Source organism: Typopeltis vanoorti, chromosome 14 (assembly GCF_054136105.1).
Source record: "Typopeltis vanoorti isolate ZY-2024b chromosome 14, IOZ_Tvanoo_1.0, whole genome shotgun sequence".
Taxonomy (NCBI): domain Eukaryota; kingdom Metazoa; phylum Arthropoda; class Arachnida; order Uropygi; family Thelyphonidae; genus Typopeltis; species Typopeltis vanoorti.
This window is the reverse complement of record NC_143562.1, coordinates 111,370,774-111,397,649: the sequence shown is the minus strand read 5'-3', so window position 1 is coordinate 111,397,649 and position 26,876 is coordinate 111,370,774. Positions and strand designations below refer to the sequence as shown.

Here is a 26,876-nt window from a genome sequence, read left to right as displayed (position 1 = left end):
GTTTGCTATGAACCAGCTTTTCTCATTATACAGGTCTTTCAACTTTTTTTGAGGAATGCCTGCTCCTCTTCCCATTCAATCATATTCTGATTTACTGCTCATTTGAATTTTAACCATATAATCCCAGTTCCAAGTAACATTATTCCAGTTTTGAACAGAAGGTCTGAAGTTTGGTTGAAAAAAATCAATCAGAAATTTAGTGGCAGTCACCATGGTTGACCTCTATTGAGGTCTCATTATTACTAAAATTCTCTGGATTACAGAGAGATGTATAAAGTTGGTTGCAAATTAAATTAAACTAGCAAATAAAAAATTGTATTCTTGTTGTGCACTTTGTCCTATATGGTGAAAAGGATACAGAGTGACCAAAATAATGAGTGGTCTGTGGAATGTTCCCTATGATGATTTGAGATTATGAGAGAATTTGAGGGTTTGTGGGTTGCAAAAGTTGATTGACAGGCAATAAAGGAAGGATATGATAGAAACATTTAAGTTATTTAAAAGATTTTAAAGAATTAATACAAAGCAAATATTTCAGCATTTGGCTACAGGGGACAGACAAGAGGTCATTCCTAAAAGTTGGATAAGAGAATGGTTAGCAAGGGTATGAGGACTAGATATTTTGCTTGGAGAATGACAAATGAATGGACAAAGGATAAAACAAGAATATAATTTCTTGGAAAGTTTAATTTAATAAACCCATAGGTATAAGAGAATATTCAATCATAAATGCTCAAATATTGGAGAGTGTTTTATAGTCATTAACACTGCATATTTCAGGACTTGTCGGGTCAAATTCCAAAGAGGAGTTTTTCATAGTACTGGTCTATAAAAAAAGGATAATAAATTAAATGCAAGAATTGCAGATGAATTTCACTATTGAAGTTAAGATTTATCTTGCACATTTGCCATTTCTGAAATATGTTTGATAAATCTTACCTTCAGTAGTGAAATTCATCTGTAATTCTTGCATTTAATTTATTAACCTTTTTTTATAGACCAGTACCATGTCAAATTTAGTATATCAAATTTAGCTCCTTCCTTTATGCAGATATTATACTCCTAAACACAGCCAGTGCAAGTCTGCAAGATTCCCTCACTAAACTTAATAACAGCTGTAACAAATATGACATAAAAATCAGCAAATAAAGACCAAAACTATGAAAATAGGCAGGAGCATAGAAAACTTCAGCTGCATTCTGAATGGAAATCCTATATCAGCAATTTGAGCACAGTTTTTAGCGAAGATGGGAGGTTAAATCTGGAAATAGACAACAGAATAAGCAAAGTTAATATGGTGGGTAGCCAGCTGAATAAATTTATATAGAATAAGAGAGAAATTAGCCAAAACACCAAACTAGCAGTATACAAGAGAGCGTTCAACCTGGTTTTGAATTATGTAGTTGTTTTACAAATAAAGCACTTGATCAAGTATTAGAGATCAAGATAGGAAAGTTCTTAGAAAAATTAGGGGAGCAAACCTATGGCATCAATAAAAGAATCATATTAAAAATGAAGACATTAGATAGAACTGGACATTGTTTTCAATCAAGAATGTGTGAGCACAACTAATCTGAGGTGGTATAGTCACTTAAACAGAATGGATAGGAAAGGTTAACAAAACATTTTGATGCCAAAATGGTAGGAAAAAGACCCAGAGGAAGACAAAGGTCTAGGTGAATCAATGTCAGAGTGCTGACAAGTAATAGACTAATTTGAAGGAAAATTGTTGATAGGAGATTATTAATAATGTAATCTTAATCATGCAGTGCTGTCATAGTAGCCTGAACACTCCTTGAGGATACATATCAAGAAACTGATGATGATGAATTACACTACAGCCAACAGCATGTTGGTTTCATAAGATGATGTTATACCTGTCCATATTGCCTCGAGGCCATTCATCATATATTAAATGAAATAAGTCACCTATATTATCTCTAATTCCATTTATACTACCTTTCTTCCATTTCTATTAATTTTCAATAGCCTCAAGAACATTTTGTACCTGCTGATGTTTACTTTCTATATTCTTACTAAAATTTTCCCATAACTTTTGGTCAGCTACTTTTACACACTGCTTCACTTTCTTGCATTTTTCTTTGCATTTTCACAAAGCAGAAACTGACTTATTTGATAGGAACTTTTGATATGCTTTGACCTTATAGGAGCTTAAAGGAGGAAAATGGACCAATAGAAGACGAATATATGTACACTTGGGCAAGCGATCATGTCATCTATAAGTTTCGCACTACGGCAACTCTTAAATGCCAGTGAGTGTATTCCCATAAGCTCTCTGGTCAAATTTTGTATGAAACTTTCATAGTTTCTGCATTCAGCTTTGAAATAAGCCGAATGCTGGATTTAATATCCACTTCATTTATATAGTTTTGCATCGCCAAAATGAAGCCTTTTGACACTTTATTTTGGTAAATACTGCACCAACCGAGAGTTCACTTACAAAAAATACACCTCTCTGACACTTCGAGTTCCTTAGTACTGAACGAGAGTTTTTGTTGTTTTAAGGTTTCTGCCTGATCTCTGAGGAGACCCAACCAGTTCGAAACAGCTGTCAGACTGTTTGGTCCCCCAATAGAAGGCGAATATATGGACACTTGGGCAAGTGATCATATCTTCTATAAGGTCTGCACTAGGGCAACTCATAAATGCCGGTGAGTATATTCCCATAAGTGCTCTGGTCAAATTTCATACGAAACTTTCATAGTTTCTGCATTTGGCTTTGAAATAATGCGATTTAATATCCACTTGATTTATATAGTTTTGCATTGCCGAAATGAAGCAAAGGCTTCATTTCGGTAATTATTTTGGTAAACGGGGGAAAATGTTTCAAAGAATAGAGGAATGAAGATGGAATGAAGAAATTAGGTCAGTGTGTTGGTAGCTGGATAGTGTATGGGTGTTGGCCAGTGGCTGCTCTAGTTCTATGGTTAAAAAGAAAGTAGAAGAATGGTAGCAGCCAATTCAGAGGTGTAATGCCCATGAAAGTACCTATAGAAAATGTACAGTGCTGAAACAGAGCACCTATAATAAAGTGACTCAAGGAAGTCTGTGAGGGAAGGATCGTCTATTAAGTGGATTGCCCTCTTCTGAATATCTTCAAGAATTCTTAGAGAAGAATTGGATGTGCAATCCTAAATGTGAGAACAGTACTCCAAAGTTGGATGGATCCGAGACTTAAGTGTCAGTAGTTGAGAGGAAGAGAAATAAGAATACAAATAGAAAAGAACACCAAGTTTTTAGGAGCTAAGGAGGCTTTGTAAGTAATATGTTTGTGCTAGGATAAACTGGAACATTATCAAAAATGAGAGGGGATGAGGTAGGGTTTTCCTTGCAGGTAATAAGACAGGCTTGAGTTTTTTTTAGCACTGAAATTTACTAAGTTGTCTTCATCCCATTTCAAGATATTGAAGAGGTCAGTGTTCAATTCACTGCTAATGGAAGATCTTGAGACATTTAAAATTAGAATATGGCAGAGTTTATTGAATGAGGAAGAGGAATGAAGAGTACTGTCATCAATGAAGCTGTGAATAGGATTTGAAATTAGGGAAAGCAGGTCACTGAAGTAAAGGAGAAAAAGTGTGGGTGTGAGCACAGAACCCTGAGGCACTCCAGCATTGATGGGGGAAATCAAATAAGAGAAAGCCATCCACCATGATACACAATGAATGACCAGTGAGGAAGATAGCAGTCCAATCACAGAGTATAGAAGGGAGGCCATAAGATGACAGCTTGTTCAGGAGACTTCTGCACCTGACAATCAAATGCCTTCGAAATATCAAGACCGATAACATGAGTTTCTCCAAATTTTTCTATGGCCTGAGTCTAAAGGTAGGTGAGATTAGCTAGGGGGTAGGCTATAGAATGCAAATGGTAGAATTCATATTGGTGATAGCTAATTATCTGATGAGTCTCCAAGCAATGAAGAAGATAGTTGTTGATAACCTTCTCCATCACTTTTGAAAGTACTGAGGTGAGAGCAATGGAACGATAGTCAGATGGCCGATTTGTTTCCCCTTTTGTTAAAGACTGGATATCCATGCTGTTGAGTAGATACCAGTAGAATATGAAAGTTTACATAGATGATACAGGATGGGTGTCAATGATTGCCGGTTGAGCAGGAGACAAGTAAGTTGCATTTCATTCTTATGAAGTCTGCTTTGGAATCATTGATAACTTTTTTTACCCATGTTTCTGGCTGTTGTGTATGCTGAATTAGAAGCTGGAGTTTTAATTTAAGCCATTGAACATAAGCTGCATTTTTATCATGGATGGCAGAGGCATATTTTTAGGTCAGGAGTTTGCAGTGAAGTGGAGAATGAAGGGTCTCATTCCAGTGAGGATTATTTCAGTTCCTGGTTCAGTGCAGGTCTTTGAATCGTGAGAGTGAAAACAGTAACCTGACAATGGAAAAACAGCATAAAAATTCCAGAGGTCATCCCAGATGACACAATTATAGTTCCACAGGGATTGGCTGGGAGAAGAACTGTAGAGAAGGAGACTCAAATAATATTGTGGTCTGAGTTGCCAAAGGGAGAGCAGATGTTCACAGTATATTTGGAGGGAAAGTTGATTAAGAAAAGGTCAAGAATGTTGGTAGAATGATGAGGACTATCTGATATTCTGTGTGGTATTTTTGTATCTGCAGTTAAAATTCTAATATTTTTATGATTGACTTTCATGTATAAGGCAGTTGATTCAGAAAAGGGGTATGCAGCTGGGGTGAGGGGCTTGTGTACATAACTCACAAACAGGGAGTGCCCAGACTCAGTCCAAGTGCAGCCTCAAACAGTGCCCCCCCCCGCATAGCACTGACCCAATATCCCTCCAGGCACAACCTGGCAGGGTAAAGCGGCAGCAGGATTATTCACCAGCTGATCAGGAAACCTCCAACAGATGCATTACTATGAGGTTCAGTCCCATGCACTACCTGGTGGCCAGCCTGCAACAAACTGTTTTACTGCTGTACCCTCAAATGGAGCAGAAACTGGCTCCCTAACTAAAAATGATAATGATGTAATGAGTATGCCCAGAAAGACCATCATCCAATCTGCATGTGAGAAGAAAGGGGAGGACAGAAACTGGAGGCCCTACTATGGGGATGAAACATGGCAAAAGCCACTTCACATCTCCAAAAAGCAAGGTGGTAGTGTTTGACTGGGTGATGAAAGACATCTTCCACCTAGGAATCTGGTTGGCATTTCCTCACAACTAGAGAAGATATGCATTTAAGGAATTTGGTTCTTGATGTCTTAAAGATTTCACAACTAAAGTGAATAAGTGGTGTAACAACTTGTGTATGGAGATAAGTAAGCACATGAAAAATAACTGCATTTTCAATGGAGAACCTATAAAACTAATAAAATATTTCAGCTATGCACGTTTTAGTGAAGAGGGCCAATAAACTATAGAAATATGTAAAAGAATATGCAAAACTGAAATTTCAGGGAGTCAGTTCCATTTCCCTCTCTCCACAAAAACAGTGTGCAAACTAATTTTAGCATATCAATCTGAAAGATGAGTTATCCATAATACAGCTGACCACCGACCATAGTTATAATAGGTCTGAAACATTAGGTGAGTGAACAAATGAATGACATCAATGTCAGAATCATATTAAAAATGAAGATTTTAGAAAGGAATTTGGCCTTGCAAAGTAAAGTTCCTTTATAGACAGAAAAAAGAGGAAGACCAAGATCTAGGAGGACTGATTTAGATGTTAGGGCCTCAGAAGACAAAAATAAAAGCTCTGACATAAAACATCTGCCATTTGACAGGTCTTCATTCAACAGTCAGACTTTGCAATGACATTTGAGAGGATAATGTGTAGAACCCTATTATATAAACTGAAGCCAATTAGAAATGACATGAAATTGGCGATATATATATAAATATGGATAAAGCGTGTGGCTGATGGGCACACATCAGAAAGCAGTAAATTGTGGGGTTGTATAAAAGAGGAAAGGTGACTAGTGATGTGCCATAGGGCTGTATACTTGAGTCACTGCTGTCCAATGTGTACATTTTTTGATACTGGAAATGACTTGAGGGGAAGAGAGATATCCAGTAGAGATCCTGCAAGGTGATGTGAGTAGAGTGATAGTGTGGGTAATGGATAATGGTTACCAGTTTAATGTGGCAAAGGCTATGATGCAAAGGCTATGATACAAAGGCTATAATACAAAGGCAGCACTCTGGGATGAAGAAATTGCAAGTTGTGTACATGTAATTCTAATTATATGTGCTTTTGTTATTCACGTTTTTACACAGTTTCTTTTTGGTACATAAGGATTATCACTGTTTCCTATCCAAGGTAATAGAAGCTTTGGCACATGTGCCTTGCTAGTGCCTACTTTATTGGTCGACTTCTGTGCACTTTGACGAAGATATCTTGTCTGGCACTAGAAAAACAAAGGAAACTAATGAAAAGAAGAATGTGAATAAAGACCAAATGAAGAAAAGACCTAGAAAATCCCATCCTTTAGAGATGACGTAGGAAGTCCTGAATCGGTTTGGTAGAGGTGAATGTAGCATTAACATACAAAGGGCCACAGGATTGAGTGATTCTAAGGTGAGAACCATTCATGATAATGCTGATATAATTTGTAAGAGTGCTCAATCATCCACGAATCTCAGCATCACCAGAGAACAAAATCTCGATCTTATGTAGTTGAGAAAAGGGAAAGAAAGCTGGCTATAGGAATCTAGCTGATGAACTAACAGAACATGCCTTTGTTCTGCTAGTTCATCAGCAGAAAAAAGGCATGTTCTGCTGATGAAGGGCAGTCATATGAGAAAAAGTGAAAAATTTATATGAAGATCTGACAAACAATGAAAACAAACTGACACCTTTTGCTGCAAGTTGTGGGTGGTTCATCTGCTTTACTGGATAAGAGTCCTTATGCATTACACAGTCCCAACATGATTGGCAAGGTGGCAGCTGCAGATCACACTGTTGCTGAAGAATTTCTGGATAGCTTCAAAGCAAAGATAGCAGAAGGAAGTTATACACCAAAACAGGTGTTTAACCTAGATGAAACTAGCCATTTTGAAAGTATATGCCAAGTTGAAACTACATATCCAAAGAGAAGATAGTGCCGGGGATTAAAGCTGCCAAAGACGGCTGCACGTTGCTTTTGGGAGGCAATCATTCCATGGACTACAAAATAAGACCTCTCATGATGTATCACTAGAAACTTCACAGTCACTGAAGAAAAGATTGCCTGTTGTTCAGGGAGCAAATAAGAATGGCTGAATAACAGCACAGATTTTCAGTATTCAAGAGTTGGACAGAGAATTGAAAGCCTATTGGGGAAAATTAGAAGATTCCCTTTAAAATCCTTGTTATTCTAGATAATGTTCCTGACCACCCATGAAATGCTGCTGATTTCGGTGAAAATATTCAGGTGGTGTTGTTTCTGCTACAAAACAGAACTTCAAGGTGTCATCTCAACTTTTAAAACCTATTATCTCAACAAACCTTTTCCAGGCTTTTCAAGTAATACAATGCATATGATAAGTTTAGCATCAAGAAATCCTGGTAGCAATTCAACACAAGATGGCAATTGATATAATTTTAGAGTCTTGGAATGAAACTACACCTTATTGAATGAACAGTATGGAAGAAACTGACCTAAGACTATAATTATTTTTAGAGGTTTAAGGATCACATGGAAAAAATACTATGTGCAAGTAGAGAACGCTAGTTTTGCTAACCTTTCCTCTCCCATTCTGCTAAAAGTGACCATACCACCTGAGATTGTTATGGGTTTAAGGTTTGAGGATCACATGGGAAAAAACTACTATGTTACTGTAGAAAAAAGACTAACACATTCCTGGATGATAACAATGCCAAGTTCATTCCTAATATTATTGATTTTAATGATATTGCTATTGATGCAACTTTTAACATACCTAATCTTTCTCAGGACAGACTCTCGCATCTGTGATCTCTATTCTTTGATCAAGTGTTTTATTCCTAACCCAGCTCTCAGATCCATAAGTTAAAATTGGTTTGAACACTTACTTTTATACAGCTAATTTAGTGTTTTGACTAATTTCTCTCTTATTCCATATAAATTTATTAAGTTGATTTCCTACCATACCAGCTTTGTTGATTCTGCTGTCTATTGAGATATTTAATTTACCATCTTCACCAAAAATCGTGCCTAAATAGCTGAAATGTTTTACTTGTTCTATAGGTTCTCCATTCACAATGCAGTTGATACTTTTAATGTTTCTGCCTATTTTCATTGTCTTCATCTTTTTTTTTGCAGACCTTCATACCAAATCTATTACAACAGTTATTTGATTTAGTCAAGAAATCTTGCAGAGTTGCACTGATTTATTTAAAATTTAATTATTTATTTAGATTTATTTAAAAGTATAATCTAAAATATATAATATAATTTAAAAGTACAACAGCACAGCCATCCCTAGTACAAAAAACACACTAGAATCAGACTATATAATGTCTTGTCAAAACCAACTCTACTATACGGAAGCGAAACATGGACCATGAAAAGGAAAGATGAATTCAAACAGCAGAAATGAAGTTCCTCAGAAAAACAGCTGGATATACCAAGTGGGACCACAAAACAAATGAAGAAATCTTACAATCCCTGAAAATAAAACCAATTAATTACTACATAAGACAGTATAAACAAAAATGGCTAGAACATTTAAATCGAATGGACAACAGCAGACTACCAAACATATTATACAAAATAAGTGGAAAGAGAAGAATTGGAAGACCAAGAAAGAGATGGCATGAGACCGGAACAGGCCACTTGGCCTAAACTCCATGTTAGGAAGAAGAAGAGAAGTACAACACCTACATAAAGTAAAGAACCGAGATTAAATTAACATCTCCAATATTGATATCAGGTTTAATATTGCTTTACTTCATGTGTAGAGGCTTAAGTGCTGTGAGGACATCATGTTGGAGGCTTAATGGATTTTTTACAACACTCAAAAAGAATTAAAATAGAATTTAATACTTCCTATATTTCATCCTAGTCACTAGGACATCTACGGGGATTACAAAAACAATTAATGTAACACATACACAAATAACAAACAATACTAAGCCCAACCAACTGGTTGGGCTTAGTATTGTTTGTTATTTGTGTATATGTTACATTAATTGTAACATATACATTGTAACATATAATCAACCAACTGGTTTGGCTTAGTATTGTTTGTTATTTGTGTATATGTTACATTAATTGTTTTTGTAATCCCCGTAGATGTCCTAGTGACTAGGACGAAATATAGGAAGTATTAAATTCTATTTTAATTCTTTTTGAGTGTTGTAAAAAATCCATTAAGCCTCCAACATGATGCTTTACTTCATAATGTGATACATATAGATAATGAATAAAACAGAGGAGATAATGTACATCCTTGATTGAGACCAGATTTAACAAACCATCTTCTTGTACTTCCTTCAATTCTAACTGCTGACTTACAACTCAAATAAAGACTAAGTATGGCTTCATATAATCCCCACTGACACCATATAACTGTAGCATTTTGAATAGCTTTGTTTTGGCACATTATCAATATACCTTTTGTAAGTCTACAAAACTTAAATATAGATTTTAGTTATATTCCCATGACTTCTCAACTATTTGCCATGAAGTGAAAATCTCATCCTGACAGCCTCTATTTGGCCTGAATCCAGTTTGTTCTTCACCAAGATTCCCTTTCACAATCCTTCTCAAACGTTTCTCAAGTATACTTGCATAAATCTTACCAGGAACACTAAGTAAGGAAATACCTCTATAATTCTTTTAGAGGTATTTCCCTACTGAAATTTTATTTCCATTTTTATATATGGGTACTATGAGAGATCTCTACTCCAATCATCTAAAATTTGTCCCTCTGTCCAGCCCTTCTGAACTATGCATGCCAGCCACTGCAACTTTCATACATCCATACTTGGGCATTTCTGGTGAAATATCATCTACACATTTTAGCCTTTTGATGGCTTTTCTGCTTCATGTATGGATATGTATTCCTGATTGCATGTCTCTAGAAAAGTTTATATCCTGAACACCCCCTTGAGGGTACATGTCAGGAATTTGATAATGATGATGATGACATATGATACTATCTCCTGATTGAAAATTAAACTAATAAATTCCTTAATTGCTACCCATATCAAACATGACAGTGAATGAGATGTTTTAAAATGAAAAAGTCTGTAAATTACTCAAAGAAAAAAAGGAATCATATTTTTTATGCATTTCTCTGACATCTCTTAATGGTATCTCTGATATTTGTAAGAAGAATGGCAAACAGACTTCTGGAGACCTGATTAAATCCAACGACAAAAATGCTTTCCATTTTTTATATACATATAACATAAGTTATATATTTAAAAATTAGTTTTATTTTCAATCGGGAGATAGTATCATATCCCATCATCATTATCAATTTATAAGTAACTTCAACTGACATCTCATATTATTTATCTGGAGTACAACAAATAAATGGGTGATTATTTAAAATCCAGAATATTTACAACATAAGTACAACCAATTATGCTAATACATAAAATATTGTTATATAGCTTACTTTTATGTTCAGAGGAAGTCAATATTTCTGATGTATCAAATGTTGGCAGCTTTGGTTTGCCTGATCTTATAGCAGGGGTTGATGTCATATACTTTGATTTATTCATAATAGTTTCTGATGGAGTACTTTTCATCAAAAGGCTACTGGAGTTCCAGACAGAACCACTCAAGGCTTTATGAAATGAACCTTTGATTCTTGCACCACACCTATAAGACTAGGATATGAAACTTATCAAATGTATGATTACCGAGTGTAGCAAAAGATATATTATTGTCTTAGTAGCAGTGTACATATTCACATACTAAATTACAAAAGTAACATATCAGGTCATCCCAAAAGTAATGTCATTTTTAGCATTACATTTTGAAAGATATAAAAGATGAATCACTTGCTAATTTAATCATCATCATCAAATTCCTGCCATGTACCTTCAAGGGGTGTACAGGATATGATAGTACTACATGAAAAATTTACATCATTACTAACTTCCTATCTACAATTGAACTCCAAATCAGTCTGTTACTTGTCAAGACTCCAACATTATTAGATCTTATATTTCTATCGTCTAAGGCACTTCGTACGGCGGTATCAATCCACCTATATCTTTTTCCTGCCAACCTGGCAGAGAACACTTGATTTGCTAATCTTTCCTCGCCCATTCTGTTTAAGTGACCATACCACCTTAGATTAGCCCTGCTAACGCATTCCTGGATGCTGACAATGTCAAGTTCTTTCCCAATATCCTCATTTTTAATATGATATTGCCATTGATGAAATCTGTTCAGAGTTCTAATCTCTCTCAACACTCTCATATCTGCAGTCTCTAGTCTTTAGTCAAGTGTTTTACTTCTGACCCAGCTCTCAGATCATAAGTTAAAACTGGTTTGAACACTGTCGTGTATATAGCTAATTTAGTGTTCTGACTAATTTCTCTCTTATTCCATAGGAATTTATTCAATGGACTTCCTACCATACCAGCTTTGTTGATTCTATTGTCTATTTCGATATTTAATTTACTATCTTCAGTAAAAATCATGATTAAGTAGCCGAAATGTTTTACTTGTTCCACAGGTTCTCCGTTCACATATGCAGTTGACATTTTCAATGATTCTGCCTATTTTCATTATCTTTTTATTGCTGACCTTCATACCATATCTATTATAACAGTTATTTAATTTAGTCAGGGAATCTTGCAGACTTGTATCAGATTTATTTAGAAGTATAACATCTTCCGCATAAAGCAAAGAACTGACATTAACATCTCCAATTTTGATATCATGTATAATACCACTTTCCTTCATAATGTGATCCATATAGATAATGAAGAACAGAGGGGATAATGTACATCCTTGTCTCACACCAGATTTAACATTAAACCATCTTCCTGTACTTCCTTCAATTCTAACTGCTGACTTACAACTCAAATAAAGACTAGGTATTGCTTGATATAATGCCCCATTGACACCATATAACTGTAGCGTACTGAATAGTTTCTCTCTTGGCACCTTGTCATATGCCTTTTCCAGATCGACAAAACTTAAATTCAGATCTTTGTTATATTCCCATGCTTTCTCAACTATTTGTCGTAAAGTGAAGATATGATCCTGACAGCCTCTATTTGGCCTGAATCCAGCTTGTTTTTCACCAAGCTTTTCTTCCACAATTCTTCTCAACCATTTCTCAAGTATACTGGCATAAATCTTGTCAGGAACACTCAGTAAGGAAATACCTCTGTAATTCTTACATTCAGTTTTATTACCCTTTTAATATATGGGTACTATGAGAGCTTTACTCCAATCATCAGGAATTCGTCCCTCTGTCCAGGCTTTCTCAACTATGCAGTGCAGCCACTGTAAGACTTTTACACCACCATACTTCAGCATTTCTCGTTAAATATCATCTACTCATGCTGTCTTTCCACATTTCAAGCCTCTGATGGTTTTTTCTACTTCAAGTATGGATATGTATTTCTGACTGCATGCCTGTACAGTGTTTTTTACCACTGTGCTATCACTGCTTGTTTAATTTAGCAATTTTTCAAAGTAATTACTCCATACTTCAAGAATATCTTTTTCTGCTTGTTTAAGTTAAGGGATATTACATCCCATATAGTTTCTTAGCCGAATAAGAAACTCAAAGAGTTTCATGCCGAATATAGTAGAAACTATATAAAGTTCAGCGATTCCAAGCGTAAGCAAATACCTGGATTCTGCAGCAACTGACCCTAAAGGTAGTGCAAGCTGAGGCAACTCGTGTCAAGCTGAGGCAACTATATTCGGCATGAAACTCTTTGAGTTTCTTATTCGGCTAAGAAACTATATGGGATGTAATATCCCTTAACTTAAACAAGTTATATGTCATAAATTTAGTTTAATCCTTTATCCAAGTGTGAGCAAACAAAGTTTGCGCCTGAAAGTATCTTCAGGACTGAGGTAAGGTGGTAAGGTGGTACACACCAGGGCAACTCGTTGCAAAGGTGGAGCAAGCTACCAATACTCCTGTCTCAGTATCTCCTATAATGCAAAACACATCTCCTTGCGGATATGTCTAATGTTATGCATTAAGGGAAGGGCCACTACCCAGACTAGTTTTGACCTTTGAGGTCTCTTCAGTGGGAGCCAGGCCCAAGCTGAGATACCAGACAGAAGCATTTGCAGGTCATCTCTACCTATAGAAGTTGCCAAATGGTGTGCCACCCATTTTTAATAAATTACTCTGGATTTAGAGAAAGATGTTGAAAGTTTATTTTTCACTTGGTTAGAATATAATAAATTTAGTTTAATCCTTTATCCAAGTGTGAGCAAACAAAGTTTGCGCCTGAAAGTATCTTCAGGACTGAGGTAAGGTGGTACACACCAGGGCAACTCGTTGGTAGCTTGCTACACCTTTGCAACGAGTTGCCCTGGTGTGTACCACCTTACCTCAGTCCTGAAGATACTTTCAGGCGCAAACTTTGTTTGCTCACACTTGGATAAAGGATTAAACTAAATTTATTATATTCTAACCAAGTGAAAAATAAACTTTCAACATCTTTCTCTAAATCCAGAGTAATTTATTAAAAATGGGTGGCACACCATTTGGCAACTTCTATAGGTAGAGATGACCTGCAAATGCTTCTGTCTGGTATCTCAGCTTGGGCCTGGCTCCCACTGAAGAGACCTCAATAAAGGTCGAAACTAGTCTGGGTAGTGGCCCTTCCCTTAATGCATAACATTAGACATATCCGCAAGGAGATGTGTTTTGCATTATAGGAGATACTGAGACAGGAGTATTGGTAGCTTGCTCCACCTTTGCAACGAGTTGCCCTGGTGTGTACCACCTTACCTCAGTCCTGAAGATACTTTCAGGTGCAAACTTTGTTTGCTCACACTTGGATAAAGGATTAAACTAAATTTATTATATTCTAACCAAGTGAAAAATAAACTTTCATCATCAAGTTATATGTCGCCGAATTGAAGCCTTTGGCTCTTCATATATCTAATAATTTATTAGGACACCTCATGGCAAAACTCGTAGAAGGGTTACAAATTCTGTTTGCTACAAACTTGATATTAACTAGGTCTGCCTACTCACTGATGAGACCTCAAAGGTTGAAACCGGTCAGGGTAGAGACCTTCTCTCATAATGTTTAACAGTAATACAGCTCCTAGGAGCTAAGTTCGCATTATGGGTAAATATCAAGAATAGTGATCGGTTCTTGCTCCACCTTTGACACGAGTTGCCTCAGCTTGCACTACCTTTAGGGTCAGTTGCTGCAGTATCCAGGTATTTGCTTACACTTGGAATTGCCGAACTTTATATACAGTTTCTACTATATTCGGCATGAAACTCTTTGAGTTTCTTATTTGGCTAAGAAACTATATGGGATGTAATATCCCTTAACTTAAACAGGTTATATGTCGCCGAATTGATGCCTATATTTAATCTTTTTCTGCTGTTTTCATGTCACCTTTATCATCTCCTCCTTCTTCAACAACCTCCAGAATATCTTATCTATTCTTTTTCTGCTGTTTTCATGTCACCTTTATCATCTCCTCCTTCTTCAACAACCTCCAGAATATCTTACCACCCTCGTGATATTTATATTTATTTTCTATGTTCTTGCCAAAGTCCTCCCATGACTTTTGTTTAGCTACATTTACACAATTTAGCTTTCTTACATTTGTCTCTGTATTCTCTCAGAGCACAAGCTGACTTATTTGCCAGAAGCTTTTGATATGCTTTCTTCTTTTCTGTCACTGCCTCTTTAACTTCCTTGTCCACCATGGAGTTCTTATTTTTCTATCCTTGCAGACAACCTCACCACATGCCTCTCTGGCTGAATCAATCATTGTTTTCTTCATGGCTTGGTGAAGCCCTTTTCTTCAAGGCCTTCAACAAACCTTGGAGATTCACTGAATCTCCATGGTTTGGTTGCTGTTCTCAAACGCTTTCATTTTTTCTTCAATAATCTTTGTGTATTGAGAGCTGAGAGCTGCTCAACTTTTATTCTCTTTAAAATTTTGTTACATGTTATTCTTTTCAATATGAAATTCAATTTTATCCTGCTCAAGACTAAATAGTGATCACTTCCAATTTCAAATCCTCTGTACACTCTGGTGTCGTGCACCAGGGAGAAAACATCACTATCAACAATAACATAGTCAATGAGACTTTTCTTATTCCTTGCCTCTTCTCTTCATGTGAATTTGTGCACATTTTTATGTTGGAACATGGTGTTAGTAATAACCAGTTCATGTCCTGAGCAGAAATCCAACAGGTATTTGCCATTATTATTAGCTTTGCTCTTTTCTCCAAAATTTTCTCAAAATATTTTTGTATGTCTGACAATCATTTCCTACTCTGCTATTTAGATCCCCAAAACCAACTTCTCCTTTTTCATTGTCAGTTGCTTTTTCTAAAGCTTCAAAAAATTCCTCCACTTCAACCTTAGAAGCACCTTCTGTGGGACCATAGGCACAAATAAGTCTCATTGTCCAGTTCCCCATTCTTATATTTGCCCATATCACTCTACTTGACACTGCCTGCCATTCAAGAAGATTAGCCTCGTATTTAGTGTTGAATAATAGCTACTCCTTTTCCTTGATTGTCATTGCCTGAATATATCATTTTATATTTATTGTTCAGAAAAATCTTGCCAGTTTTTTCATTTTTTGTTTTGTCATCTGTATTATGTTGATCTGGTACTTATCCAATTCCTCAGTTAACTCCATTTCTTTACTTTTCAGGTTTCTTATGTCAATAGTACTTATCTTTAACTCTGGTGATGTTGAGTTGGGGTTTGTTTTCCGATTTGTTCCAGTAGCTGACTTTTCGCTGTTCGTCCTGGTTCCCTGGCGAAAACAATGGGGGCCTTGTTTAACCGGGTGATGTCCCAGCTGGCATGAAATTTTGTCATGTTATACCATCATTTTGTATATTGCTTTAAGCCAATAAGAATACAATTTGGTCGGTTAAATACCAAATTGCCAGTCCATCCTCGTTCGTTCAGTATCCAGGTAGATACCAACTAGGGTGCACCACGAGAAGGTGAGGATTGGACATTAGGTCAGAAGCCCTGGTCGGTTCTCCTCATTCCTTTAAAGGCTATGTGGAGGTCTCCTCTCAATTATATAGCTTTAACCCTTCAGCACCTGTGAATAATAATGCCATTTCTATAAAATTCAGGAGGTTTGGAGAAAAGTCACATAGCCTTAATTTCAGTGCTTGTAAAATGTATTATATTGTTTTTCATTCATAAAATGTTGCAAACTTCTAAATAAGTGGTAATCTAAAGGTGCAAGATCAGGAGGATGTGGAAGCTTTTCTTAATCTTAGTAGAGGTGATTCTTGCACAATGAGTGAGTGCATTATCATGATGAAAAACAATACCCTTTTGATTGATCAGAGAGTACCTCTTTTCTTTCAGTTTTTCATTCAATCGATCGAGTTGTTCACAGTATACTTCATCTGTGATTGTTTGGATTTTGTGGCAAGAATTCAGTGTATAATATCAGCCATATCCCACCAAATGCTTAACAAAACCTTCTGATGGTGAAGGTCTTGTTTTGGCTGAGGTTTAGCATGTTCCCCTAAATGAACCCACTGCTTTCAGTGCTTAACATTCTTGTCAAGTATCTACTTTTCATCATCAGTGACTACATGACTCAAAAACAGAGACTGAACCTCTCGAGAATGAAGGACAATGAATAAAGTGCAGATGTTGATGTGCTCTCTTCGATTGTTGTTCGTCAGTTCATGAGGAACCCACTTGCAGAGCTTAGACACTATTCCCAGTTCTTGCAAATGGCGATGGATGGTCAATGACGATGAATTAAGATCTTTTGCTAAATCTTCAACAGTTGCCTTGCCATTTCTTGCAATAGAAGCTTCCAGCATATCATTATCAAGAGACAGGGTGCCCAAAGCGAAAGACATCTTTCAAGCTCAATTCCCCTTGTCAAAATTTTTGGAACCATTGCTGGGACTTTTTGAACATTCAAAACATTATCGTCATACACTTCTGGCACATTTTTAACAGTGTTAGCAGCACTGTTGCCTGTTTTGAACTCAAAGTATGATGTGACTAATGTGCTCTTCAATGACCACCATAATTATAAAGGGTTATTTAAACAATAACTTTGATATGATATTCTTGCAAGGTGAAATTCCTTAGAATAAAGCTGCCTCAGCTTAGCAGTACTTATAAAGCTTTAAAAATTCATGTTTAGACAAGCTAAGACATGTTTGAATAAGTACAGTATAAAAAACGACATTACTTTTCGGATGACTTGATATAACATTATCCAACCTGCAAGTAAAATATAAAGTTACTACACAATTATCTACAAAGATATACATTTTTTTAAAAAAATGTGTAAACTCTGACTGCCTGATTTTTCCGAATCATCCATAATCCTCATATTACCATTTACTCAGTTTCCTGAAAATCAATCTTATAAATATTTTTAGTCTTCCGAATCCATGGTCTCATCTAATCCTCCAGTATCACGTTTTGAAAATGTCTCTAATTTAATGCAAAGTTCTACAGCTATAAACCAAGGGTGGATTACTGTTATGTTCTTGGGGTCTGTGCCTAATAAAACATCAGTAACAGAACTATACACTTTTTAACATTTTTAATATCAACGATCCTTTGACAGCAATCCTATCACACAATACATTCCTACTTGGAGGAAATGCCAACTAGACAGGAAATGATAATCTCCCATCTACTTGGTGTAGTTGGCAAGATGGAGGTGTTATGACAGTGAAACATCTGAACCTTGAATACTGGTGGCAAGATGGAGGTGTTAAGAAGGTGAAACATCTGAATCTTGAATACTGGGAGCCTGAAGAAATTGATGCTATTGCCTCAAGAACAGGGATTCAGGTTCTCAGTCTTCCAAAAGGCAGTGGGAGTGACACTCTTCAGGGGCATGACAAACATACTGTGGATAATAAAACATCAATAAATAAACAGAACTACATACTTTTTAACGATTTCTTTTTTTTATTTCAGTAATACTGCTGTCAAATGATACTGTCCTAATTAAAGGATGTGCCAACTAGACCAAGTTGATGGGAGAGATAACCTTCACCTCCCACCCACCCCCCTTTTCCAATGAAACACCTCTACCTTCATATTAGTGGCATGAAGAGGCAGATGATATGTATGGTCTCAAGAGGATCATGCTACTATTCCTCCAATTTTCTAACATACAATGTTCAGCAGTATATTAAACATACTGTGGAGTTCCAAAGCCTCCTGACTTTTGTGGATGCAGCAATAAAGCAGTTCTGTAAGCTGGCCAACAGAGAGTATATAGGATCAAACACGATGGTAGCATGTTCAGAAGGCACATACTCTTGCTGCCTTTTACAGAACAAATTTGTACATGGAGGGTAGCAATGTAGTGGAATGTGAGAACACCATTGAGACTATGCTATGATGTGGAGACTTGATTACCCTCTGTATAGGAAATATGACTAAGGGTCTATCTCCTCCCGATGCCTGTTTCCCTACTCTTTACCTCTTATCACTAACATGACAAGAAACTCAACTAGATAGTGTCACTGCAGTTACTATAAAAAATAAACTTACCTCAAACTTTTCCATATTCACTTTACCAATATTTATAGCATAAATGACATTAACTAGCAACTACAGCATCTAAAACTTGATCTCTTGTTTTTGACCAAACTCCAAATGACCGCCACAATCACCACAATCCAGCTTAATTCTCCAAACTAAACTTCTGCCATAAGGATGGTACGTGTGAAGTCAGATGTTCCTTACCAGAGGATGACTAATCTTAAACCACCACTTTTTATTTATCTTCTGTAGCTTAAAATTTTCTTGTTTCATTATACATCATTAGCATGCCACTCTAAAACCACTATCCCAAGTTCTGGAAAATCATTCTAATTTCTTCGATAGCTTAATTTCCTACAGTCCAAATCCTAACAGTGAAGTGATCATCCTTGTGACTTTAATGTCCACAACTCTAACCAGCTCCCTTTCTCCAATTCCAATGACCAAGCCAGAACAGAAACTGAAGTATATGCTATAAGCAATGACAAAGCAAACTGCACATCTACCCAGCATACATACTGATAATCCCCTCCACTCACATAACACTGTAGACTTTTCTTAATTCTCCTTCTATGCACAGTGCCGAGGTAACTGCTCCTCTTACTAATTCAGATCAAAATCCCATCCAAGTTTCATCTCTAGTGGAATACCTAACCCTCAGCCATTCACAATTTCATGTACTATGTCACTACAATGATGCAATGTGGAAAAATCTCCAAGACTTTTACTTCTCCATTTCATGGTCAGAGTACTGTTTTGTTCTCCAAATTCAGTTGTGATCGTGTTACAGAAATTATCCAAGTTGAAATGATAGCCTTCATTTTACACTTTTTACACTCTGTTCAAATTTCCTAACAGTATCCAAGCCGAAGTCTTCTAGTTAGTGTGCAAGAGAGAAAAAAAATTGCTAAAGTAGGTGTCTTGAAATAAGAACTTCACCTGCATTCATAACCTGCAATAAAGCTTACAGCACTTGAAAAACTATTAGCAGAGGTAAGGCTTACTTTGAAAGTGCTAAATGTAGAAACTTGTTCCCTGTGCCAATAGCAGTCATGCTTTCTGATACCATGCAAAAGCAGCTGGACTCAACTTCTCTCTACCTGTGCTCCTATCTCACACCCAGAAGGTAGTACTGCAGCCACCTAAAGATAAAATGAATGCCCTGGTTTTCATTCTTCTGATCAACTCCTGCATAGATGACCAAGGCAAATAACCTCCTTTAACTGGAACATTGCACCATATATCTCCAGTGGCATTCAACCAGAAAGACATAATTGCACTGAATCTAAATACCTAAAAGACCTCCATGGTATCCCACCAATCATGCTCAAGAGACATGCTTCTGAACCAACACCTGGTTATCTTTATCATTTCTATGCTGTATTTTACTCAGCTGGGATCAACTCCACTACATGGAAGCAAGTCCATACACAGCCAATTATTAAAAAAAAAAAAAAAAGAAGTGATAAGTGTCTACCATCAAATATTGGCCAACCGCTCTTATCTTAGTGCTATCTAAAGTAATAGAGAGAGTCGTCAACAATCAACTTTAACATCTGAAGAACTGACAACTAATCAGTGACTACTGAACCAATCAATATCCATGGCAGATTTTGCAGGCATCACTTACCTCTGACAACAAGTCATGAAAGGTTTGGAGGGGAAACCTGTACTGTTAGACCACCATAAGGATTTTATTTGACCTTCTCTTCTGAGAAGCAACATACACACAAACACACAACAGATTCCCACTTTTATGACTTAACTGGTTCCTGGAAAACCTCTAATAAGCAAGCCATCACAAATAATTTTTCATAAACCCAGGGTCATGAATTGGAGTTACATTCCTGGAAATACCATTTGAACTCTGTAAAAATAATGCCTCCATAGCGCAATTGGAAGAACAGTAGAACCTTATACCCTTCAATTAGAAAAGATCTGGGCCTTGTGACTTTAATATTTAAAATTTCAATTCTCATTGTGACAAGGGGAATCCTTATATGTGGGCTTTTTCAACTTAAGGTGAATTAGTTGATCACATGCAATTTACAGACGAAAAATATACTGTTGTTGATGATGATGAGCAGTAGATAACATTGATGGTAGTAGTGTCATAGTAGGAAAATTTAGTAGTAGTGGGCAAGGGTGAGATGTATTTAGTGAAGTAGAGTGCCCTCGCACAATGAGTCCTTGGACTCCCTGGAGGTGTCACATAATAATAATAATTATTATGGTCCAAATTCTCATAGTTATAAATGGTGGGAAAGGGGTATGAAGCGAATTGTCATAAATCAGGGTTCTACTGTTTTTGTGTGTGAGAGAGATAGAGAGATGTGGAAAATCGCATTTTTCAGCAAATATGATTTCTCAAATTAGTTTTATTCCAAATTGATTATTATCGGGTATATTATCGCGTATAATGCGAACTAGAAATTTTGTTTGAAAACTAGCCCTGAAATGCCATGTCCACGTATAATGCGATCTGTTAATCTTGTTCCATAACATTATAAACAATACAATACGAATTAACGAAAGAAATATTTATTTTAAAACAAAACGTCAAAATACAATACGAATCAACGAAAGAAATATTTATTTTAAAACAAAATGTCAAAATCCTTTAAATTCTTCATTTTTTGAGTCATCAAACATTTCATTTATAAATTCATTTGTAGTAGTGTCGTAACACTAGTTACGACAGTGTTAGTAGTGCGTCATCAGTGTAGCAGTTGTCGTCATCGTCTTCATGCTCTCCATTTTGTTGTGTGTCATCCTCGCTTTCGTATATGACGTGATCTTCGGATTCATCCACTGAATTACTTATTCCACATTTAAGAAATGAGTGTTGAATCATTTCAGATGATATCGAATCCCAAGCTTCTTTAACCGAACGGGTGACCAGGGTGTTCTCAGGGTTCTGAAAAATGAAAATGTACATATCAAAGTACATTTGATACTTTGATATGCCTGGGAATCAATATGGATGAGATGCCCATATTGGCAATATGCGCATCTCATCCATATTGCCAATTTGGGAAAGTTCGTATCCGGGACATTTCCGTAATTTTATGATAAATTTATGGAAGGACTGAACTTTTTCTTCAAGCTGCTTTGGCAACTTCTGCGCACTTTTTGTTCGGTGTCATAATGTTAATGCTTTGCGTTCCATAAATCTGTTGCACCACCCAGGCAAAGCAAGAAAAGATAAAATACCTGGTGTGTCCTTGAATTTACCATTCTTGAGTTGTAGAGCTCGAAAATGAATTGCATTTCTTGTTACTATAATACCATCTTGTCGTTGCATCGAAATCCATTCATTTAGCTCTTCTTCGCATTCTGGAAAGGATGCTATATCTCCACGACGGGCACGTTTCATTTTGGGGGTTGTTTCAAGACTGTCTTTTTACTTATGCCAAAGTCTAATATTATTCTCTGCTACACCAAATTCTCTCATAGCAATACTGTTATTATGTTCTTTTGCAACCTGCACAACACGCAATTCAAATCCTGCTTCAAAAGATGAACGTTTCTGTTGGCTCATTTTCAGGCTAGGTTTGTTTAACGAATAATATTTAAAATGAACTGTGGTTAAACCGATACACCTAACTGTGCTCTATCATATGGCAACTGAGCACACATCGTATCTGCACATAAAGCCAGTAATGTAAGTAGTTTTATGTGCAGATACAATACGCACTCGGTCGCCAAATGCAAGTGGGTCAAGTAGATTTGGTTGCATAGGCATTAGGTAGTATATATTGTGTGTACAAGTCTAATAAGATGTTATATTTTTTAGGATCCGTACATAATGAGAACCGCTAACTTTAAGTAGTATTTTTTACCATAAATTTTTCACATTATATGCAATAATATATGGTAATAGGATTATTAAATATATTCAACTGTATTTGCAGAAAATAATAAGAAGTAGTAATAAAATATGAAGGAAATTGTGTAATGATAAGTGGTTTCATGTGTGTATATCTTGTTAAATGTTCAAACATGAGAAATTAGTGAAAGAAACATGAATGTGTTATGGAAAATAATAGAACTTTACATTTTATAAATATTCTATTACCGAATTAATTTATTTTCTTCATTTAGAATTTGTAGAGACATTTTTTTTTTGTAGAGAGATATTTTATTGCAAAGATAATGCATTACAAAATAACCACAGAAGGACATCTCATGACTCAATAAATCAGTTTGCTAGTTATGTAAATAAGTTCACTGAGTCATGAGATGGGAGGGGGGGGGGATAGAGACACACGCTGTTATGATGAAAAGCATAAAAATAATGTATGAGAGAAAGAGATGTCACTGTTATGGCAGAATAAAAAACAATAATACAGAAGAGAGAAAGATTTGAGATGAGACACTAAAGAAGGATGTCAGGATTAAGAAGAAAATCCTTGCTTTCTGATATAGACCTGTCAAAAAGACTATGCTTTATCATTTACTTTCCTTTAAAAAATGTTTTGCATTTATGCCTGTTAAGTTACTCACTACATCACTGACAGGTATTAAGGTGACTGCTTCTGCATAAAATTTTGCAAAATGGGAAAAGTATTCCAATCAGCTGAGTCTACATTATGTGCTGCAAAAAAAAAGTTTTTTTTTTGTTCTTCTTTGTCCATATTTTTTCTACAATTGCTTCACCTTAGACTAAATTAAGAAAGTAGATGTCAAATTATGTTAAGTAATAAATATATTTCAGTATATCCCTGAATAAATCATAGTACAAATTATTTGTATAGAGGCACAACAGGGAAATGGTTGCCAAGATGTAATTGGTTGGGAAACTTGACATGCACGACTTTGTTATATATATATATATATATATATATATATTTATATATATATCTCTTCAATAATTTTAATGACATAAACCACCGAGATAATTAAGAATAAAGTTTAATAAGAATACAACTAGTTTTGTTGGTAAGCCAACCTCATCAGGTGTCAAAGTACAAAGGTATATACAAAAAAAGACCGACAGAAACATTACACACTAACAACAACAGAGCTATCAAAAACCGTAGTTAAGTTTTGCTTATTGTTGTTAGTGTGTAATGTTTCTGTCGGTCTTTTTTTTTGTATATACCTTTGTACTTGGACGCCTGATGAAATTGGCTTACCAACAAAACTAGTTGTGCCCTTATTAAACTTTATTCTTAATTTATTCTTGTACCTATTTCAAATATCTTCTTTTGTCACATAGGTCCAAAATATTGTTGGTTATCCATGGTTTATTTATTTTCCTTTTGTATCCAAGGAATTCTTCAGCTGTCTCAGTTATCTTTTGTGAGAAGTATTTGGTTTTAGATTCGATACTATTATGTTTCTTGAAGCTTGTGTCAAAAATTTGTTTTAATTTGCATTTATATAGTGTATTTATTTGGGGATCTTTTAATTTTTCTATATTATATCTTTTACGAGTTGATTTTGTAGGTAATCTTTCCCTCGTTTTCATATTCACAGTTGTGATGACCATATTGTGGTTGCTGCCAATGTCGGCTCCAGGAAATGATCTGGTTCTTGTGAGGTTGATGGAGTTTTTAAATCTTGTGCTTACAAGGATAAAGTCAATTTGGTTGTGTGTTTTACCATCAGGGGACGTCCATGTCCATCTTCTGGAAGGTTTATGGGGAAATAGAGTGTTAGTAATGGTAAGTTCATTTTGTGAGGCAAAATTGATCAATTCAAAACCTCTTTCATTTGTCTCCCCATAGCCATATGGTCCGACAAATGGGAGATACTCCTTGCCGATGTCTGTTCCAATTTTGGCATTCCAATTGCCCTGTACAATCAAAAGGTCTTTTCTATTCACTCTGGTGATTGTTGCATTAAGTTGACCATAAAACTCCTCTACTTCGGAGTCCTCATGATCTGTGGTTGGGGCATAGACCTGTATGATGGTGATATTGAGTGGTTTTCCTCTCAGGCAGACTAGAGCAATTCTGCTATTGACAGGGTTGAATTCCATGACAGAATTTCGTGATGATTTGTGTATCAAAAACCCGACACCTTCCTTTCCGCTACAGTCACATCCAGAGTAAAAAAGCAAATGTCCATCTGTTGTTAGCTCTCCTGTTTTGGGCCATCGAATTTCACAAAGCCCATAACAGTCCATTTATATCTTTTTAGTTCGAGTTGTAATTTGAGTTGACCTGATTGTAGTAGAGTCCTAATATTCCAAGTTCCAGTCATTAAATGGTTGCAGAGTCTGAATCTGGATCCAGTTTTTCTATTATTTTTGTCAGTGATAGTGGCAGCGCCAGCCGCTAACTTCACATTGCCACCCCTGGAGCTGCTACCAAATGGCAACACGGACCTTGTTGAACCAGGCGACGTCTGAGCTGGCATGGTGTGTTGTGTTAAATCCTTCGCCATGAATGTCTAATGGGCAGTAAATTAAGACAGATGGTGCCAATCTCCTCTTCTGTCTTCGCCTGCTAGCATTTAGCTGGGCATAGTGGGATGGCCTTCAAGCCTTGGGAGGCCCTACCAGGAGTAATGATACTCCCGACGTGCTTCGCCCATCCCGCCCAGGGCCACTCCACCACCACGGTGAGGCAACATAGCAGGACTAGGGGGAGCATCTGCATTCACTCCTAAGTACATGGACAGCTGACCTGTATTTTGCATTAACCTTTTTTCAACCTCATTCATTAATTCTGCAAGGCCAATGTAATTAGTAGCAGAGACAAGATGGAAGAATGTGGAAGAATAAATTCTTCCACATCTTTTTCTGAGGTCCACTTTATTTCCAACCTCAATTATGCTTGACATCAATTTATGAGAAATATTAAGGGTGTGTAATGTTTCAAGAACAGCAATTTTCTGAATACTTGCATCAGAATGGCTGATATCTCGAACATGAATTATGGACAGCTATTTAAAATTTGGTTTCATACAATACCCTCACACACTGACCAATTGCCAAGACCTAGATGTGTCATTTGTGCTGCTGTTCTGCGAAATGAAGCATACATGAATTACTGTGTGCAAAAAATCTGGTTGCCTGGTTTCCAATGTAAACAGGGAACTCTGAAAAGGATCCACAGAAAAATTACTAAGGCAGTACCAGGACTATGGAATGTTGGTTATTAGTTAAGGGGGGGAGGGTGTTCAAAAAATATAAACTGTAGAGTTTAATGGATAAAAAGAAAAGACAGTAGAGTAGAGACATTTAATTGATGAAGGGATTGCACAGGGCTAATAACACTTTCAGAATTTCATTGCTTAGTATATAATCAAGTCCCTCTTTTCATTGGTGAGTATGCATATACCTGCAATACAAAATAAGATATTGATGTATATAAGTATATATATAAGTAAAATTGATTACTTATATATACTTATACATAAGTAATCAATTATACAAGGCAGTGAGATGTTCTCCTGGAATTTATCAGTTTAGTTTTCTGAGCATTTTTCATGAATAAATATTTTATAGTGGAAATATTCTGAGGAGAATAATATTCATGAATGTGTCAAAAAGCTCAAACCCAGAACACCTAAAAAACATCTGTGTAGCAAATGTCGGTGACCAAGCCTAAACATGGAAGTATTCATGAATGATCAAGAATTTTCAGACACCGAAATCTTTCAATGCTTGGGAAAGGGAATACCGCTGTTTATGACCAGTCATAAAAATTGCCTGCAAGCAGATTACAACAATGGACCTCATATCCTCTATTTTCAAAACTAAATGAAATAACATCTGTGTTGCATTCTTCAGTGACCACCAGCAAGGAAGTATAAAGAAAATTTTTCCACTGAAACTGAAGATCAAGGCAGTCTGTATCCAGTTCTCAAATCTAGTAATACTGAATACTTTCTTTGCAAGTTTGCAGTGTAGTGTGTGTAAGTGCTAGTTTCGAAACCCGAGTGCCGCCATTTTTTAAAAGTAATAGGCCTACAGATTTAAATTTTAATATGAATAGGAGACAAGGGACTTTGTTTAATTTTGGTGTTAAGAAATCTCTTATTGAAGGTGTTTGTAATGCAACAAATAGTGATTCATCCACCTCAAGCCTACAGAGTGATCTTCGGGATGTACAAAAGGAAGGGAAAACTACCAGCACACAGAAGAAAAAGTCTGCATTCACTCCTAAGTACATGGACAGCTATTTAAAATTTGGTTTCATACAATAACCTCACACACTGACCACTTGCCAAGACCTAGATGTGTCATTTG

At 36.2% G+C, this 26,876-nt stretch overlaps 1 protein-coding gene across 8 annotated transcripts in view; it reads right to left on the bottom strand.

The window, feature by feature from the left end:
• Positions 1-26,876, bottom strand: part of LOC150099837 (uncharacterized) — a 196,911-nt gene that overhangs the window by 146,643 nt on the left and 23,392 nt on the right. For all 8 annotated transcript variants that reach the window (XM_090403651.1, XM_090403650.1, XM_090403655.1 and 5 more), the window contains exon 3: positions 10,600-10,813. In XM_090403651.1, the coding sequence (XP_090259777.1) occupies positions 10,600-10,732 (133 nt within the window). In that variant the 5' untranslated portion in view covers positions 10,733-10,813. The remainder of the gene's footprint in view (positions 1-10,599; positions 10,814-26,876) is intronic.